The sequence below is a fragment of the Macaca thibetana genome, chromosome 12 (genome assembly GCF_024542745.1).
Source record: "Macaca thibetana thibetana isolate TM-01 chromosome 12, ASM2454274v1, whole genome shotgun sequence".
Taxonomy (NCBI): Eukaryota; Metazoa; Chordata; class Mammalia; order Primates; family Cercopithecidae; genus Macaca; species Macaca thibetana.
In genome coordinates, this window is record NC_065589.1 from 50,584,297 (window position 1) to 50,603,390 (window position 19,094).

The following is a 19,094-nucleotide window of genomic DNA, read 5'->3' on the forward strand; positions in this document are numbered from 1 at the left end:
ATCATAGTTTATCAAAATATTGTACCCAGATTAGACAATGTTAAATGAATTGAACCTACATTAACTAAGTTCTCCTCTGCTCTCTGTCATTAGTTGAGTGACCTTGAGCAAGTAACTTAATAAATTAATTCACTCATTTATTCAAGAAGTATTTCCTGAGCATCAACTATGTTCAAGGTATTGTACCAAGCAGTGGATAGATGGCAATAATCTAAACAATGCCCCTGAACCTGAACTTACATCTTAATAAGAAAAGAAAATTGCATGCAAAACAATATGTTGCATAGTATCACAAAGTATTAATTACTCCAACAAAAAATATGCAGGGTAAGGAGTAGAGATATCCTCCCTGTAAAAGTGACATTTGGGAGAGAAGCTATGCTTATATCCCTAGCAGACACTCTTTATGTATAAACTCACATTCCTATCCCTATCATACCTGTGTACCAGTTCAGAATCTCTCAGCCTCATCTGTCTGGTCTTTCAAACACCTGTTCCTCCCCAGCTTCTGCTACATAAAGTAACTGCACATAGGCTCTGACTACCTTCACGCAGACACATCACCCAAGAACCACTCATGTATCTCTTGCATCCTGCTTCAGACAGTGGCTTCCCTATTGATGCTGAGGCATGAGACATTCTGCCTGAATTGCTTGACATCCATTCACGTAGGATCTGGAAACACAGAGGAGTCAATGCCTCAAGGCGAATACTTTAACCAATGACGAGGAGAGCTGAAGGATAAATTCTTCTCACTTCACTCTTCCAGAAGTGAATCCTGAGGCACACCCTTTCATGACCTTGGAAGACGGGTCCATAAAATGGAGACATGAGCTACACTGGATGTCAAGCAGTAGCCAGCTCTATAGCCCAGCCTTTATTTTATTTTTTCTCTTTATTCTCTCCCTCGGTCTCCCTTTTCTTCCTTCCCCTTTTTCTCATTTCTGCTTCCCTAGGATTGCATTCCCTAATTACATCACAAGATGTAAAGTTTTGCTTTGTGAGAAACTCAAGAAAAGTTACTGGGAAAAGAGCCTTCTAAACAAAGGATGTAAAAAATTCGAAGTCCTTAAGCTAGGAACGTGCTTGGATTGTTGAGATATGACTACATTTTTCAGTCTTGGTTTTTATGTCTATAATGGTTGATTGACGTGTCAGTATTTTTAAATACCTGTGGCTTTTATATGTAATATTTGTACATAGGTATGTTGTATATATTTATAAAATGATATTGTTTATTCTTTTTCACTTTTTCCAAATTTCTTTTTTTACAATTTTGCAATCTTATATGAAGGCAACTTATGGAGTCTTTCATGCATAATGATTGTCTATTAAGTTGACTAACTGGCCTACTGTATTTGTGCAACTACCTTTGAAATTAGAAAGAGTACTTTTTTTTTCTTTTTTCATTGACTTAATAGGTCAGTGTTTTCTCAAACCTTCATAAATACCTGTATTTCCCAGAATCCTATTTTTAAAAAGTTCCCTACTGCAATAAATCATTTCCATTTGTCTGAGAGTAAACCGCGTAATCTGTATTTTTACGAAGCACCCCAGACAATTATAAGAAGGTCCTCTGATGACTACACCTTTGAGAAACATCATATTATGTAGTATTCACAAATGTTGATGAGGCTACATGAAATCTTGGCACTTTAGTGATTTAGAAAACTTGGTTGTAAGCAAGCTCTTTCCATAAAGGGTTTACACTTATGTGGCACAGACTGGTATAACATAAAGAGCTATAAATTGACCATTTAAAACATTATTTATTGATGAAAACAATTCACACAATTCATAGAAAAGCAAACTTCACTTGATGTGTCAAGGGTGAAAACATTTTCACAATTAATTGCATAGAACCACCTCTACTAAAGTTATACTGGGTATATTATTCAACAGTTTTTCATCACAGTAAATGATAAATCCATTTAAACAATTATTTTAGAAGATAGATGATGGCAGAACAAAAACAGTTGAACCATTATTCTAGTAAAGTTTGGCATTCACTCTGCTCATGAGATGCAAATTTTCTTCTGTGAAAATGAAGCACTAAATATTAGCAGAGGGTGTGATGTCTGAAAAATTATTACTGAAATCTATAATTATCATTAAATATTCAGGATACATGGGAGTATTCTGAAGAATATATTACCACATCACTTTTTTGTCCAAAATCCTTCAAGGATTCTTTTCAAGTTGCCTGCAAAATTAAGTGGATTCTCCTTGGCTTTTTATTTTAAGCATTCTGTGATCTGGCACTGATTCACTCTTTTGATTTTATCTCTTAACATCTAGTAGCACTGCTCATGTACTTTTCTGCTTGTTTCCAATAAAGTAGAGTTCCCCACAGGATGTCCCTGAGAACATTAATTTCAGGACACTAATAGGTGTTATATTTTAATAAAAAAAGTCTCCAAGGTCAAATGCATTTGGGAAATGATATGATAAGCAAAGTTAATCATGTCACTTTTCTATAGTTCTCATAAGCTTTAGGATGCTAGTGTGAATTAAAAATAGCCAGAGTAGATATAGAGTGAACTATTTCCCAAATGAATTTTACATAAAACACCTTTTTTTCATGGAGTATCTGTTGAGTACTGTTCTGAAGGACACAGTTTAGGAAACGTTTGTGATGGTGGAATGAACATGGGATTTGGAATCTGATGTCCTTTGGAGTCAAATCTCAGCCTCAGCATTCACCAATGATTTGACCTGGGACAGGTTAATCTTCAGATTTTTGTTTCTTCCCAGTAAAAGAAAAGAGATGTTTAACTTAGAAGGTCATTGTAATAATTTAATAAGGAAACACAAACACCTAATATGGATCTTGCCATATGTTATATGGTCAGTAAATAATATTTCTCTTCCTTTTCCTTGGCTTCCACCCAAACTAGACTCTTCACAGTTTCCTTGACTAAATGAAGCTCTTCACTTTTGGAGGTTATAGAACTCAGAGAATCTGTTATTTCCATTGTCCCAATCCTTTAAGAAAATGAGTTAATGAATATACACATTTTTTAGTGTAATCTTTGCCCTCTCTTCCTGACTGTTATAATCCCCCAATCCTCCATCCTTCAAATTCACCTCTGTAAGCCTTCCTTTGATCTTCAGAATTAAAATCTCCTCTAATTGTATTTCCAATGGAATTTTTTTTGCAGCATTATTTTATATATCCCTATTTAGTGTATTATAAATTATTTGCGCTTAATTTTTTATCAATTATTCTCTGACTTGTATTAAAGTATTTTTCTTGAAATAAATGATAATGTCTTATTTTTTAGGAAGACACTGTTCTTGATGACATAGCAATAAGGTTTATAATTATCGACATCAACAAGCTACCTGTTGATCCTTGATCCATGTTTCTTAATTAATTTTTTCATTATTTATTCATTATCTGTTTTTAGAGACAGAATCATGCCGTATTACCCATGCTGGAGTGCAGTGGCACAATCATAGCTCACGACAACCTAAAACTCCTGGGCTCAGGCATCCTCCCTCCTCAGCCTCCTGAGTCCTGAGTATCTGGGACTACAGATACATGCCAGCTATTTTTTATTATTTTATTTTATTTATTTTATTTTATTTTATAGAGAGAAAGTTTCACTATATTGCTCAGACAGGTCTCAGGCTCCTGACCTCAAGTAATCCTCTGCCTTGGCCTTCCAAAATGTTGGGACAGGCATATGCTACTGTGCCTGGCCTGAATTTTTGACTTTCTATTGCTTTGTGTTTGTTGGATGATGAAAAAGATTGACTTATTCATGCCTCTTTTGTTACATTTTCATCATTGTTGGCCTAACATTTTTGTCCAAAATACTGGTATTTTTTTCTCTTGAGGTTCTCAGAAAATATCTAGGTCTGTACTTTTCTGTTTCTAACATAAAGTGTATTTGGCTGCATTCAAAAGCTGCAAATTAATTCATAAAATTAATTTTTTTTCTAATTTGCTGCTTAAATCTTGATGTTGAGAAAATGCAGAACAGATTGGATAAAAATGTAGATTTGTATTCAAACACTCTTGGGTTAAAATGTTGGATTCATCACTTATTTACCCACAGAAACTTGAAGTTTGGAAAGTTTAAGCATACTCCTCAATTTTGTTATCTCTGGAAGGGGATAACACCACTTCCTAGGGTTAATGTGAAGAGTTAATGAAATAATACATATTCATATGCTGTTCAATGAGAAATGAACATATTTTAGATATTGTTCTGTATAAATGTAGTTTTATTATTTTAACATTTACAAAAACTTATTAAAATAGTTTAATCCGAATACTCAAAAATATGGTGCTATTTTCATATTCTTTACTTGTTTTAATATTATTCGGGAAATGGGAAAGTTAATAGTTCCATATATGGGCTGAAAATGAAGTGGTGGGGATTCCAGGCAGTTCCTCAGTGCTCATTCCTAGATATCAGCCCCCAGACTCTGTAACAATCTTCTCACTAAGTACTAATTATGTACTAAAATCATTTCTCTTGAACTAATTTTTATTTTTTATTTTTCTCTTATGTTTTAATAGAAAGTTACAGTTAATCAAATAGAAAACAAGAAGGAATAAATTCCATATCTGAAAGATGAAAGTTATGAGAACATAAAGACTTCTTTATATGAACTTTGTTTTAATGTATAGTCTTGTGGAATATTTCAACATATCGATACTCATTGAGGCTAAAACCCCAAGAGCATGAATATTAGTGAACCTCAGATTTACCATAAATACAGTGCCAGAGCCAAAGTTTACTTCACTGTTACAGTATCAGGACTACGGGAATGCTGCACTAATTTCATGCTAACCCCCAACTTGCTTTAGAAGCAATTGCTTGAAGGCTTTGATATATCCATTCTTGATATTGGATCCCTCTTGTTCTCCAAATCACACACACACATACAAAAGTCACACCTCACTAATGACATCTAAATTTCTGGTTTCAGTAGGGGCTTCAATCAGAAAAGAAATAGTCAAGGAAGAGAAAGAGGCATAATCTTTGAATATTTCAGAGGAAGATGAGGGAATTGCCATATAATCAAAGACTAAAAATATCTATTTTGTTAATATTAGAAGTAAAATTTTTATTCTGAGAGAGTTAACACTGAAGATTATCAATCTGTGGCTGTGTTTCTATTGTTGCGTCCCTCTTATCACAGTGTAATATAGTTTTATTTTATAGAAAACAGAAGTCAAATTTCTTTAAAATATTAAATGAAGTCAAAAATAAAATGAAGTAACAATAATTACTTTGCTTAAAATGTATATTTTAAACGAATACAAGCACGCTCATTTTTATCTGATATTTAAGTTTCCTTGGTATCAAGGGAAAGAAAACTTATTAATTTCCATGGAAATAATGTTCCCCAATGGAGAGCGAAGTGTTCTATTTATCAGGTCGCTGTTCTTTCTGTTGCACGAGAATTACCAGCAGATCACTGTTCTCCACCTGATGCCTGCAATAATTTTAAGCCACCTTCTCTTGTGGCACAGTTTCCCTAAGCTGGGTGTGCTCTTTTTTATTACAGCCCCCAACTCTTTCATTTTAGATCAATTGCTTCTTCCCAAGTTGTACTAATTCTCATCTCTTCAGAAAACAAGTGTACGTGTTTTTGCAGGTGTCATATCATTTATGACAAAAGAAAAGAGCAACCACATAGAAATCTCTAAAGGTAGAGAGATTGGAAATGTGCTCTGAAGTGGAAAACTGAAGAGGGAATAAAAATAATAGCATCTCCAGAGGAAATGACCTTGCTTGATTGGATTTGTATCAGTGCTTCCTCCGAACTAACCCCCACACTGCCTGTAAGCACATTTTGCGCCTGTACTCCTCCTGCTGGTACTGTTGTTGTCTCCCCAACTTTAGTTGTTATCCAGCTGGATTACATCCAGTCTGCAGCTATTTGATAAAGCCTTACTTGTTTAGGAGCTATGTCCAATAACTTTTTTCTCTGAATAAGTTTATTATCTATTCAGCTGTAGCTACTTTCCCAGGATATCATTCCTTCTCTTCTAGTGCAAGCTCCTTCCTTACCTTCTGCTCAGCCTCGTGGTTCCAGCTGCACTTGGTCTCTTCTTACAAATCCCATTGTCACTTGGCCAAAACTGAGTGACCTGGTGTAAACATCTGACCAACACCAAGCCAATCGTATTATTACACTACCTTGCCTGACCAATGTGTGCCCTTCTTTGTGTTTTGTTTTTTGGTGAGTTTATTTTGTTTTGTTTTTAACTTGGAACAAGAACGAAGATGATTCTCAGTCCATCTGTCATAGAAAACCTAATAAATGTGAACTTGAAACTCTAGTAGCTGTGTTGAAGTGACCAATCCCAGAGAATAAAATTAACATATAGAGGGAAATGTGAGGGGACGAATGGAGAGCAAGGGAAAAAATTGAGGGTTTTTTAGTGGAGTGCTTATAGTGCTGGTTTTAATCATCTATAAGACCCCACTATACCCTTGCACCTTTGTGGCATATTATATTAGCTAATAGTATTTTATTTGGTCTAAGTTGTTCAAAATAGAATTTTGTGCTAGAAATTTAAAAACATAATATGTCAATATTATTATTTAAAGACACAGTATACCATCATTTTAATAGCCTTTACAGATGGAGGAATTTCAAATTCCATGAGAGTAGTGACTATATTTTATGTTTTTGCATCCTTTGTGAAACTACCCCACTGAAAGGAACTCAATAAACTCAACTTGCTGATGACCTGAGAAAACAGAGTTATAAGATTGCTTGTGGCCTCTGAAGTTGTGTCTTGCTACTTTAATCAAATTCTGGCATTGGTAGTAACAAGCAGCTAAGGGTGGAAACATCATAGCTGACCTTGCTTTCATTAAAAGCATTGTATTTGGTGTTTGGATAAAACATAGAATTTATATAGAGTGATCATAAAGACCGATTTTCTTATCGTTCAGATAAGAAAACTGAGATCCAGGAAGATTAAGTAACTTGCTGACATGCATCCAGATATAGTAAAAATAAGGATTAAAAATCCAGTTCACCCGAACTTGGATTTCTCTGAATCACATCTTTAAACCACTTTTAATAGTTAACATGAACTACTTGAAATTTGTATGAATATGGGTTTTTTAGATAAATACCTTCATTGCTGAAATATATTTAGGTAGGTTAAATATATTGCCATAAATCAGATAAGATAGTGAACTTCTGAATTAAAAAATTTCTTACACAAAAATATCTTTGATGTCTACATAGCAGTATATCTTATATATTGTCTATCAATCAATCTTATTTTTTAAATAGTAAAATAATCAATATGGAAACAGTAAAAGAGAAATAGAAAGCTTTACCTTCCCACTCACAGAATAAAATAGAAAATGAGATATAAAATGAAACTTAGAAAGCATTAATAATAGTAACAGTCATAGAAAAATAAAAATGATGAAAGACCCAAATCTGTTTTCTTAGCTTTTACCTATTGTGATTTATTTGGAATAGAATCACATAACCAAATTCACTTCGATCTAGTCACAGTACTAAGTCATATTGATTACTCCTATTAGGGTAAAGAGCCTAACTCTGATTGCACACCTGGCTTTTTGCGGTTCACATGCTCCTTGCTATGGCATTTTAGAATATATGAAGTATACATAAAATTGGCTGCTTGATATTCTAATTTGCACATAAAAAAGAGTTCTTTTCATTTGTTTCCTTGATGGCAATTGTGTTGTTATCTGAGATCAGAAATAAAATAGTAGAGTTTGGGAGTAATTTTGATCATCTGAGTTCTTTTTCCTCAAATAGGAAATAGGAAGTTGGAAAGGAGTAGAAATTGAAAACTTTCATTGTCAAGCTAAAAATAAGAAAGTCAACAAAACCCTGAAACTACTAGGTAGATAATTATCTGTTCTATTGTCTATTTCACCATTGGGAGGTCAAATTACCCTTGGCTGTGTTTCCTCACAGGTGATTTTTAGATTTATCCAGGAATTTTTCTTTATCTGAATTTCATTTTTCCTCACAATATCCTAGTATAATCTACTTAAGATTTGTGAATTCTTAATTATTTCTTGTTATTTATTTGAAATTGAGGTTAAAACCATGTTCGAAACTCTATGTTGACTTATCTATAGATATGCACCTTGTCACTCCCGTGGTCATCACTAGTGCTCTTGAAAGTAGACTTGGAATTTTATATCTTAAAATTTTAGGATTTCAAGGAAATATATATGTACAGAAGAAGAGTCATTGTGAATAGAACCAACAGTGATGGATAATGACAGTGGTTTGAATGACGTTGAAGATGTTAGACTAGAGAAGTACAAGGTCATGTAAGATATTATGAGTTTCATAAGTCAGGGTAAGATATTTGGATTTATTTGAATTAAAATAGAATATCAATAAAAAAGTCTTAAAGTTGTACATAGATTATTCTATGGATTTTTAAGGGGGAAAGAGTAGGTACAGGGAAACCAGTTCGAAGCACTGCAAATATACAACACAGGAGAGAGATGACAGTGGCTTGGGTGTCGGTGATAATAGAGGTAATAAGAGGTTTGCTTGGGGAGTGAATCAATAGGACTTGGTAATGGATTGGATGATTTAATCAAGAGAAAATGGGAAATTTGTAAACTTTGGCCTGACGGACAAGACATGATTTTAAAATTAATTTTGTTAACCATGATAGAGAAGATTTGACTGGGAGCAGGTTTGGAGTAGAATTCTGTTCCAGTAATATAAAGTTTGAAATGTCTATTAAACTTCCATTTTGAAATGTCAAATAGGTTTTTGGATAATTTTAGATTTCAGAGAGAAAAGATCAGGGCTGAAGGGACCCAGTGATATCTGAATATTTAAAAACATAAGATTGATAAGTTTACCTAAAAATATTGTGTATAGAGAGGTCCTTAGGCTCCCTCATATTTTAAAGATGAACAGAAAAGGGTAATTGAGTAAAGGAAACAGAAGAATTGGTCAGAAAGATAGAAGAAAAAGCAGGTACATTGCAGATAATCAAGGTTTATTTCCTTTTCTCTTTAAATAATTGCTTTATGATAATTTGCATTCATGTACCTTGTAGTAATCTCAAAGTAATGTTACAAATCATTTCTTTTTATAACTTTATAAATTTATTTATATTGCTATAAGACATCTAAATAATTATAGTATTAGCCTTTCTACTGTGAACTTTTGAGCTTTGCTTTTAAGTTCTTTTATGGCAGGCCTCTTAGGGTAGAAACTACCCTTACCAGTTATACAGGAGATACATATTTAGGAAACAATCTATAAACATGATTAATAACTAGAAATATTTATCCAATAAAATTCTGTGCACCTTTTAATAATTATAAACTTACCTGCAATATTTTGACAGCATAAAAATATAAAGTATATTTGAGGTCAGTAGATTTAAATTGCTTCTTTGGTACTTCAAGCATTGTAAATTTGCTGAACCTCACTTGCCCACAACGTAAATTTTAGCAAATAATCATCATGACCACATAGTGTTTGGTATATATTTATTAAGGTAAGATTGAAAAATGCTTGCTAAGTGATGATGTTATAAATACATGACTTGTGTTTACAGGAAAATCTCCACAAAATGCAGTATTTGCATATATTCCAGTGACAATAGAACTATAGCTATTTATTTAGTAATTGAATTCCAACTTTTGGCTAATTAAAATCAAAAAAGCTTAACAACTTACATTTGGAGTTGATTAGAAATTTTCAGCTTCTTTGTTATCTATTAATTTTTTCTGGATGAAAGACATCATGAATTTATGTTCAAGAGTGTTACTTTTTTTGTTTTGTTTTGTATTCTTTTAAGTGATTAACTTTTTCTGTCAGATTAACTTACTTACAGATTACTGTGATCTTGTGAACCTTTCTTTCAAAATTCTTTTAAGGCAGGTCCAGAGTAGCTTTTATTCTAGTGCTGAGTAAGCCCCTCATCTAAGGTGTGGCCCAGCTTGGATGTCTACTGAATGCCCCTGTATTTAACAAGGTGGGAAGTAAAAAAAATTCCCAGCGCTGTGTGAGCTCTGAGAATTGTCTATCTTAGAACTCAACAGTAAATTTCTTTCCTTAGAAGTTGTGCTTGTCTGGCCTTATGGGATTTCACCCCATACATATGCAAACTGTTATTCTGCCAAAGACTCAGGGAAACCTCTGCAGATTTCTGTAGCTCTCATGGTCTCTCCAACTCTCTCTGGGCATTTTCTTCTCCATAGGTATTCTACTGGTCAAATTCCAGCAACCTTGACCTCTGTAGACTCCAATCTCCGTTTTCTCAAGAAGTTTAAGTACTATTCAAAATTGGAATTTCATTTCTATTGATTAATGAAGACATTGGCATAGCAAACAATTGAATTATAAACATGGCTTATTTTGATATCAATATTTTAAAATATAATTTATGGCATTAATTTTGAAATAACAGCTACATAAAAAATATTTTTAAATGTTGGAAATAAACAGTTCAAAAGGTACTTAAGTAATTTTAGGCAAGTTGCCCTAAAAACAGAACAGGAAAAGATTTTTTTGGGAAAAATGTTGACCTAATTGCATTAAAGAAATAATACTTGTATCTTACCTAATGTAATTTATAAAATAAGTGAAACTAAACATCATTAGGGATAAATAGTTAAATGAGACATTTCTAAGTTGGTAAGTCATACTTCACTCTTTTCTGCACAGAAATGCAAAATCATTTTGGAATTAAAATGTAGTTTTGGAGCTCTGATAGTCATTACAACTAATCTGTGTACATATTTCTAGATTCAGGCTTTATCATCTATCACCTAAATGTAGGGTATTTTTTCTCCTTCTATTTGAATTTCCTAGAGTTTCTATGTAATTATATAGTACTAAATTATTTATTTATGTATTATCTTACTCATTATTAAGACATTATTGTATTAATTCAGCAAAAATGTCATTGAGTATCTGTTATATTCCGGGCAATGTAATAAACAATAAGAATATGATGGAGGCCCACAATTGAAGAGTTTGCAGTCTACATTAAGACTCAGAAAGGTATGTGGGTAATTGTAATTGAGCATCTTATTCCCAGTATTAAGTGAAGAGAGCAGGTAGGTTGACTTTGGGTAGGGGATTAGATAATCTTCCTCTTAGAGGTGACATTTAAGTGAGATTTTGAATCCTGAATACGAGATACATTAGATAGATAGATATAGACGCACGCGCACACACACACACACACACACACACACACACACACAAGAATGCTTGCTGGACACCTGTTAGTAAAGTGGTAATATAAATACATAAGAATTCTTTAGAATTAATTGCTTCACTTTAAGCATCTCAGACTGAAATGTATTTGATAAATAGTATGTTTTCTGCATACTCAAACATTTTCATAGTTACAATACAGAATGGGTGGTATTTATGAAAGTCAGAACAAAAAATAAATGTATTTTTACCAAAATATTTGAGTGAATGACAAGTTTAGAAACAGCCTTCAGAATTAATAATTCTCATTAAGGGTATAGTTCAAGTTTGTGTTTTGCTGACTGAATCATATAAAAGAAAAGTAGAATTGTATCAAAAACTATTAATAAATGATTACAAACTATAAAGAACTGAAGACACCAAGGTAATGAAATAAAAAGAAGAATAAAACCAATTGACACAAGACATTTTCAAGTATTTCACATTTTTTGAGAAGCTTTCCTTCTGGTATTGACAGGTACCCATGAGCTTTTAGCTCACAGCATATAAATGTTTTAATGTCTTTATTTGCAAAACACAATACACTGCATTGTCTAAAGCATTCTTAAACCTTGGCATGTATGAATAGCTTTATTCTGCTCTCATGCAATGGATAAATTGTGGTTTATATAATTAACATAACTAGAGTGTCAAACTCAATGAATATAACTGTGTATTGGAGAAAAATCAACAACAAAAGGATCAAGCCCCTGAGGACTATTATGAGATATCAAAAAAACAGATTGTATTGGCACTAGGATTTTCATCTTGACATGGTCACTGGCCAGGAATGTGACTCACGTCTGTCACCTCACCTCCCTGGACATGTAGCGCCTCATCTGAAAATCAAGAGAGTAAGGCTATATAAGCCCTATGTTTCTTTTGGGTTCTAAAATTCTATGATGCAATAATTTTTATTGTCTGACGAGCGAATATATGATGATTGCTCATAAAACTACCATCAGATGACACCGAACACCTTTTAAATATCTAATTAATGCCCTAAATATCTTGAGTTATATTGAGAAATACTCTCATATTGTAAAGATATAAAATAGATTTTTAGCAAATGAGAACCAAGGAGAATCTAAGTTATATCACATCTAACACAGAAGGCATTCTGTTACTTAATTACAGTGATTTACCCAGCAAGGTAAGAAATAAAAGAAATCTTTTACATTGTACTAGTCAATAGCAAGAAAAAGTTTATAAATAACTGCTGATAAATATAATCACAAATTTAACAGTATATAATCTTTTATTTCCTCCTCCTAAAGGAAGTAGGTAATAACTGAGAATTACTTCAAGCTTAATTCCGAAATACTTTATTAAAGTATCCTTCTTATTACTGATGCCGGGTTTTAGCAAATTAAGTATCTTCTTGAAAGAGCAAATGCAAATAAAAAGGGAGGGGGATGGCTTTAAACTAAAAAAGAATCTCATTAATAGCTTCCTAAAAAAGGAAATACAACAAAGGCCTAGATACTGAATCTGCAGCTGCAGTTAACACTTCATCACTGAGCTATCTATGATGGACAATACTAGTACTGTACAGATTCAGGCTAAATTAATGCTGTTGGTTTTTGTTTCTAAAGACAAAAAAAAGTGTATGAAACAACTTCAGTTCTCACTAAGCTGGATCTGAGATCCCATCTGTTCGGATTTCATGCTTTTTGAAGAAAAAAGAAACCAACCTTAAAAACAAACCTCCTTCATTCTAATATTATTAAAAGATTCAGCTGGAAAAACAGATAAAATCCTTGGAATTTTATTAAACTTGTGCATCTCTAAATGATGAAGGCACCATCGTTTTTGCAATACCCAGGGAAACTTGCGCTTCTAAGAAGGTCTATGAATGAAGCAGTGAGCTAGACCTATATAGAGTGATGTCACTCTTTTTCCTGGCACAACCTCAGTAGTGAACTACACAATTTAAGGGTTGTAGCTAACAATTCTGATAAAGTCTTCTATTTTACTAAAGGCTGTCAAACTGAAAAGTAGAAACATCACATCAATGTTTTCCTTTTAATTTTTAAATGACATTAAAAAGGATAAATAAATGTCCATCAAAAAACTCTACTACTTCTTCTTTCTTAGCAAGAAAGAAATCTGATATAAACACACAGTGCTATTGTCTAATGAAACACTTACTAGAGAATAACTAATTGGCTTAAAATAATTTAATTATAGGCTTGATTAAATTTTTTCAGTGTCTGTTGTAGCGGCTTCCGGGGTGCAATAAATATTGCATTTCTTTACAGTTTATGACGTTTGTAAATAATCTGCTCCATAATTTAAAACACAGTGAAGGAAACATTGTTTAATTTTAGGAAAAAGCTTTAGATTCTATGCTTTCTCAGAATTAAGATTTATATTATCCTTATTGATTATGATAATTTTACATGTTCCAGTAAGCCTTCAAAATGGAAGATATATTGATGTCTTTATACTTTATTAAATGAAATTAATTTATGATATTCTTTTTCTATTAATCTGGGCATAAGTACTTATTATCTTAATATTCCAACATCATGACTTAGATATATTTTTCTCCACAAATAAAAATATAAAAAGGAGACTAACAACCTAAAAGCCTCATATTGTTTGGATACAAAGAATTTGGTAATGGGGAAATCAGAAAATATTTGTAATGGATTAAAACAACTTATACAGACATTTTAAAAAAATGTTCTCAGTACAATCAATCTTCCATACATTATGCTAGTAAATAGAAAAATTATAACATTCTGTGATATGAGTGAAATAAGAAAATTGCCCTGTTAAGGTATTTCTAAATTCTTAGTTCTCATCCTATAATATGTTCTTGATAGCAACTAAAATTTACTGAGCACTTACTATATTCCAGACACTAAGTGAAGTTCTTCAGTGTTGTCTATTATGTTTTATTCAGTGTATTTCTCTTGACAATCCTCTTTCTATCCCGATTTTATTTTACATATGAGAAATCAAAAACACGGGGATGTAAAGTAGAGTGCTCAAATTCTTACAGCCACTAAGTGGTAGAACTGGGATTCAAACCAAGGCTATGTAATATTTTATGACTTTCCAAGGATAATAGAGCTGTTAAATTTTTTTCAAAATATTTTTCATTAAGAAGAAAAATTAGAAATATTTAAATATGTTGTATGGTTTTTTATTCCTCAATTCACTGTTCAACCAGTATTCAGATCACATAGAGATTGAAGTGATAAGTTTTCAACCAAAAAAGAAAACTTTTTCTACAGTTTGGGTAGGTTTTGTCAAGTATAAAGGATCACCGAGAAAGTGAAAATTGGCATTTGAAGACAGCAACTATACCAGTCTGCTATTTAGGGGAAACAATAAATTTGCTATTCATTAAATATTTACTTTTTGCCCTAAGGCGATTTAATATGTAATAAATGTAAGCAGGAGAAAAAGTTATGTATGTATGCGTCTTTTAAATAGAGCATAGAATTGTTTGTAAAAGAGCAAACATAAATAATTCAGAAAACAAGACAAATAGAAGAAACTAAAATTACCTGTTGCCATAGGTATTTCCAATAGCAATGGTTTTAAAAAAAGCAGTAATTGACCTCAACTTGGAGTATTTGTGATTTTTCTTCTTCACCTTGGTAGCATTATATGTGATTTCAAAAAGTTCAATGATGAAAATGCACCACAAAATAAATAAGTAAAAATGCATCGTATTGGAGCCTTTCTTTAGAATTTAGAGAGAGATCTCACATCTATCATCTCACTTGATGAAATAATGATGATCATGATCTCTTATTATCAGATAAATAGGTATCAGATGGTTTTTTGATAAAGACTCTATATAAATGCTTCATTACAGACTCTTCAACTGTAAGAGTTGGGATTGTATCATCTTCATTACTATCTTCAGATGATACAATCCCTTCCTGACAGTCCTCTACCTGTGAGTCCTGTGATATAAACTGTTTTTGTAGAAGGTAACCAGGATGAAAGCACACAGATAACACAGAAAGAGTGGGGTTAGAAAAACATTTAGGAGAAAATGGGAGGGAATGTTAGGCAAAGTTTTAAACATGTTGACACTGGTAATTATACATCTTACATCAAAATTTACAAAAGGTTAAAATGCAAATTGTTTCTTGAAAAAGAAAATAAGCCATAGATAAAGGTTTAAAAATCATTCACTTAGTGGAAATTATTTAATCTTGAGAATAGAGGATAATGACAAATGGGAAAGGAAGGTGAAAGAGGGAGAATCAAGAACAAAAACCTTAGAAAATGCCCAGATTGGGCATGGGAGGTGGATATACAGCCAAGAGAAGAAAAGGAGAAATCATCAAATGGCAAGAAAAAAAAAATAGGACAGTATGTGCCATACATTTCAGGAAACATGCATATTCCAGAGGTTAGTCACTTTTAGGAAAGTGAAGATTCATGTTATTAAGCAAAGGGAATATATGGTCCATTTTTCTTTATTTTTCTCTCCTTTCATATGAGCCATTGTTTTCCTGCTTAGTGAAAAAACAAGAGGTTTCAGCAATGGCTATAATGTAAATATTTGTGCAGATTTAAAATACATATGCCATCTGAAATTATTCATTGTATGTATGTTGACCTGTACTTCAATTCATAAGCAATCTTTTCATTACTTTGTTTATGAAAAAATAACAACACTTGGCTATTATAATTGCTTTTATTTTGTGGCTCATATGAGTGGGTGCTATGGTCTGAATGTTTATGTCCTCCCAAAATTCATGTAATAAAGTTTTTAAATCCAAGGTGATGATATCAGTTGATGCAGCCTTTGGGAGGTTATCAGGTCATGGAGGCAGAGCCTTCATGAATGGGGTAAGTTCCCTTATAAAAGAGGTTTGAAAGAGACCCCTCACCTCCTCTGCTACGTGAAGACATACCGAGAAAACTGTCATCTGTGAACCAAGGGGAGGTCCCTTACCAGACACTGAATCTGTTGAATGATCCTTAGATAAGACAACTCCCTTGGATGAATGAAAATTTTGGTCAAGCCACATAGACAAGTTATAATTAGGGGCAAAGCTATAAAGAAGATAAGAAAATGAGATGAAAGAAAGAAAATAAGCAAATGAGATAGAATAAGGTAAATTATATAGGGGCGCTTACTTTGAGAGGAGTCTCTTTCCAGTGACCTCTTAAAGTCACAATAAAACCCACTAGAGTTATGAAATATTTAACGTGTAGATTGCTTATGAAATGGATGAAGGAGTTGAGTTGTGAGTCCATGGGGGGAAAGCAAATACAATCACCAAGCAGCTAGGAGCAGTATAGAGTTAGAAAGGAGTAGAAGACAGTGAGATCTTGTAATTGGCAGAAATTGTGGGTAAGGCTTTGAATTCCATCACAGATGAAGGAATTGAAACTCAGGCCAAGCCCAACAAAATCTTTTAAGAGCAGGAAACCTCAATATGGCATCTGGTTTATGACTCTAGATTGTGAGTTGTTTCATTCTCCTACTTGAAACCTCTTTATTTCTCTATTGTTTTGGTAATGATGTCCAATATCATTTACACGAATTATATGACTATGCCCCATTTAGCTCCTGCCTGTCAAACAACATCATTGCTCATTGTTTTCTGGCCCTTGTATTCCTTTCTGTGAGCCAGACTCTGCACAAATCCTGGCCTGAATATTTAAATGATTCTTTACCATAAATGTTATTCTTCCCCATTTCCATATGACGCTGAATAACAAGGTCTCAACTTATTATTTTTTTTTACTTTTTTTGTTTAGTGGGCTTTCTTGATCTCCTAGAATAGGTTTAATCACCTTCATTTCTGATGTTACCAAACATTTTCTAGTTCTTATCGTTTCAATGCAGAATTTCTGCCCTCATAGAGCTTGCTTTCGTGGTCAGATGAAGCTAAATCATCTGTTCACATTACCTCCCAATCTACCATCTCCTCTCTGGATCCCCTTCTATTAATACTTCCTTTGATAAGTCACCAGTGAACACCAACTTCTAAACTCAAGTGGCACATTTTAAATCTTATCTTATTTGGCCTCTCCAAAGCCTATAACAAGTTGCCTACTCACTCCTTCTATAAACACTCTGTGTCATGATTTTCCCCTCTCTAAACAGCAATACCTACTCAATCCCCTCTAACAGTTCACCCTCAACTCTACGTAAGCAAGAAGGAGATGAGAGGTTCAGTCGGGTCCCGGCAGCGTCTGCAGCGCTCTTGTCTACTGCGGCTCTCGGTGCCCGCTCCTTTTCGTTTCCGGAAACATGGCCTCCGGTGTGGCTGTCTCTGATGGTGTCATCAAGGTGTTCAACGACATGAAGGTGCGTAAGTCTTCAACGCCAGAGGAGGTGAAGAAGCGCAAGAAGGCGGTGCTCTTCTGCCTGAGTGAGGACAAGAAGAACATCATCCTGGAGGAGGGCAAGGAGATCTTGGTGGGCGATGTGGGCCAGACTGTCGACGACCCCTATGCCACCTTTGTCAAGATGCTGCCAGACAAGGACTGCCGCTACGCCCTCTATGACGCAACCTATGAGACCAAGGAGAGCAAGAAGGAGGACCTGGTGTTTATCTTCTGGGCCCCTGAGTGTGCGCCCCTTAAGAGCAAAATGATCTATGCCAGTTCCAAGGATGCCATCAAGAAGAAGCTGACAGGGATCAAGCATGAATTGCAAGCAAACTGCTACGAGGAAGTCAAGGACCGCTGCACCCTGGCAGAGAAGTTGGGGGGCAGTGCTGTCATCTCCCTGGAGGGCAAGCCTTTGTGAGCCCCTTCTGGCCCCCTGCCTGGAGCATCTGGCAGCCCCACACCTGCCCTCGGGGGTTGCAGGCTGCCCCCTTCCTGCCAGACCGGAGGGGCTGGGGGGATCCCAGCAGGGGGAGGGCAATCCCTTCACCCCAGTTGCCAAACAGACCCCCCCACCCCCTGGATTTTCCTTCTCCCTCCATCCCTGACGGTTCTGGCTTTCCCAAACTGCTTTTGATCTTCTGATTCCTCTTGGGTTGAAGCAGACCAAGTTCCCCCCAGGTACCCCAGTTGTGGGGGAGCCTGTATTTTTTTTTAACAACATCCCCATTCCCCACCTGGTCCTCCCCCTTCCCATGCTGCCAACTTCTAACCGCAATAGTGACTCTGTGCTTGTCTGTTTAGTTCTGTGTATAAATGGAATGTTGTGGAGATGACCCCTCCCTGTGCCGGCTGGTTCCTCTCCCTTTTCCCCTGGTCACTGCTACTCATGGAAGCAGGACCAGTAAGGGACCTTCGATTAAAAAAGACAATAATAAATAAAAAAAAAAAAAAAAAAAAAAAAAAAGAAGGAGATGAGAAAAAGTTGGGGGTGAGACAGAGCCCTGAGAAACTCCAATATTTAAATGAGTAAATGAAGAGCTTCCTAGCCCCTAGATCAACTTACTTGACATTATTATATACTCTACATACTTTAGCGCAGGAGAAACCTGCACTAATCCTCCATGAAAATTTTCACAATTATATTTACTTATTTGTGTCATTACTTACTCAATGTTTATCTTTGCCACTAAACCCATTTTCCTCCTAAACCCCCTAAGACTGTCAATCTTGTTCCCTACTGCATCCTCAGAGGTAGCTTGGGGTCTGACTCACACAAGCATTCAAAATTGTGGAAAAAATGAATGTACGATCCTACCACATCCACACATACTCATCTACATACCTTTCATTGTATAGCTGTATGACTGCGCTTATGACACTGAAATGATGAGAAATGGTCCCAAATTATTAACAAATCAATACACTAAAAATAAAAACTATTAATAAATTAGGATTAATCCCACATTAACATAGTCTTATCTTTTTTATAGCAAAGATCATCTATTTTAGAGTTAAGTATTTCTGCTATTTTATTGTCATAATAATGTCTGCTTCCTAATTAAAAC

General features: G+C 34.3%; 2 protein-coding genes across 2 annotated transcripts in view; both read left to right on the forward strand.

Moving 5' to 3' along the window:
- The window catches only part of TMEFF2 (transmembrane protein with EGF like and two follistatin like domains 2), a 1,316,754-nt gene that overhangs the window by 1,041,144 nt on the left and 256,516 nt on the right, over nucleotides 1-19,094 (forward strand). The window lies entirely within an intron of this gene.
- Nucleotides 17,343-18,110, forward strand: LOC126932595 (cofilin-1). The gene has a single exon (XM_050751620.1). The coding sequence runs from the start codon at nucleotides 17,447-17,449 to the stop codon at nucleotides 17,945-17,947; it is 501 nt and encodes a 166-aa protein (XP_050607577.1). The 5' UTR covers nucleotides 17,343-17,446; the 3' UTR covers nucleotides 17,948-18,110.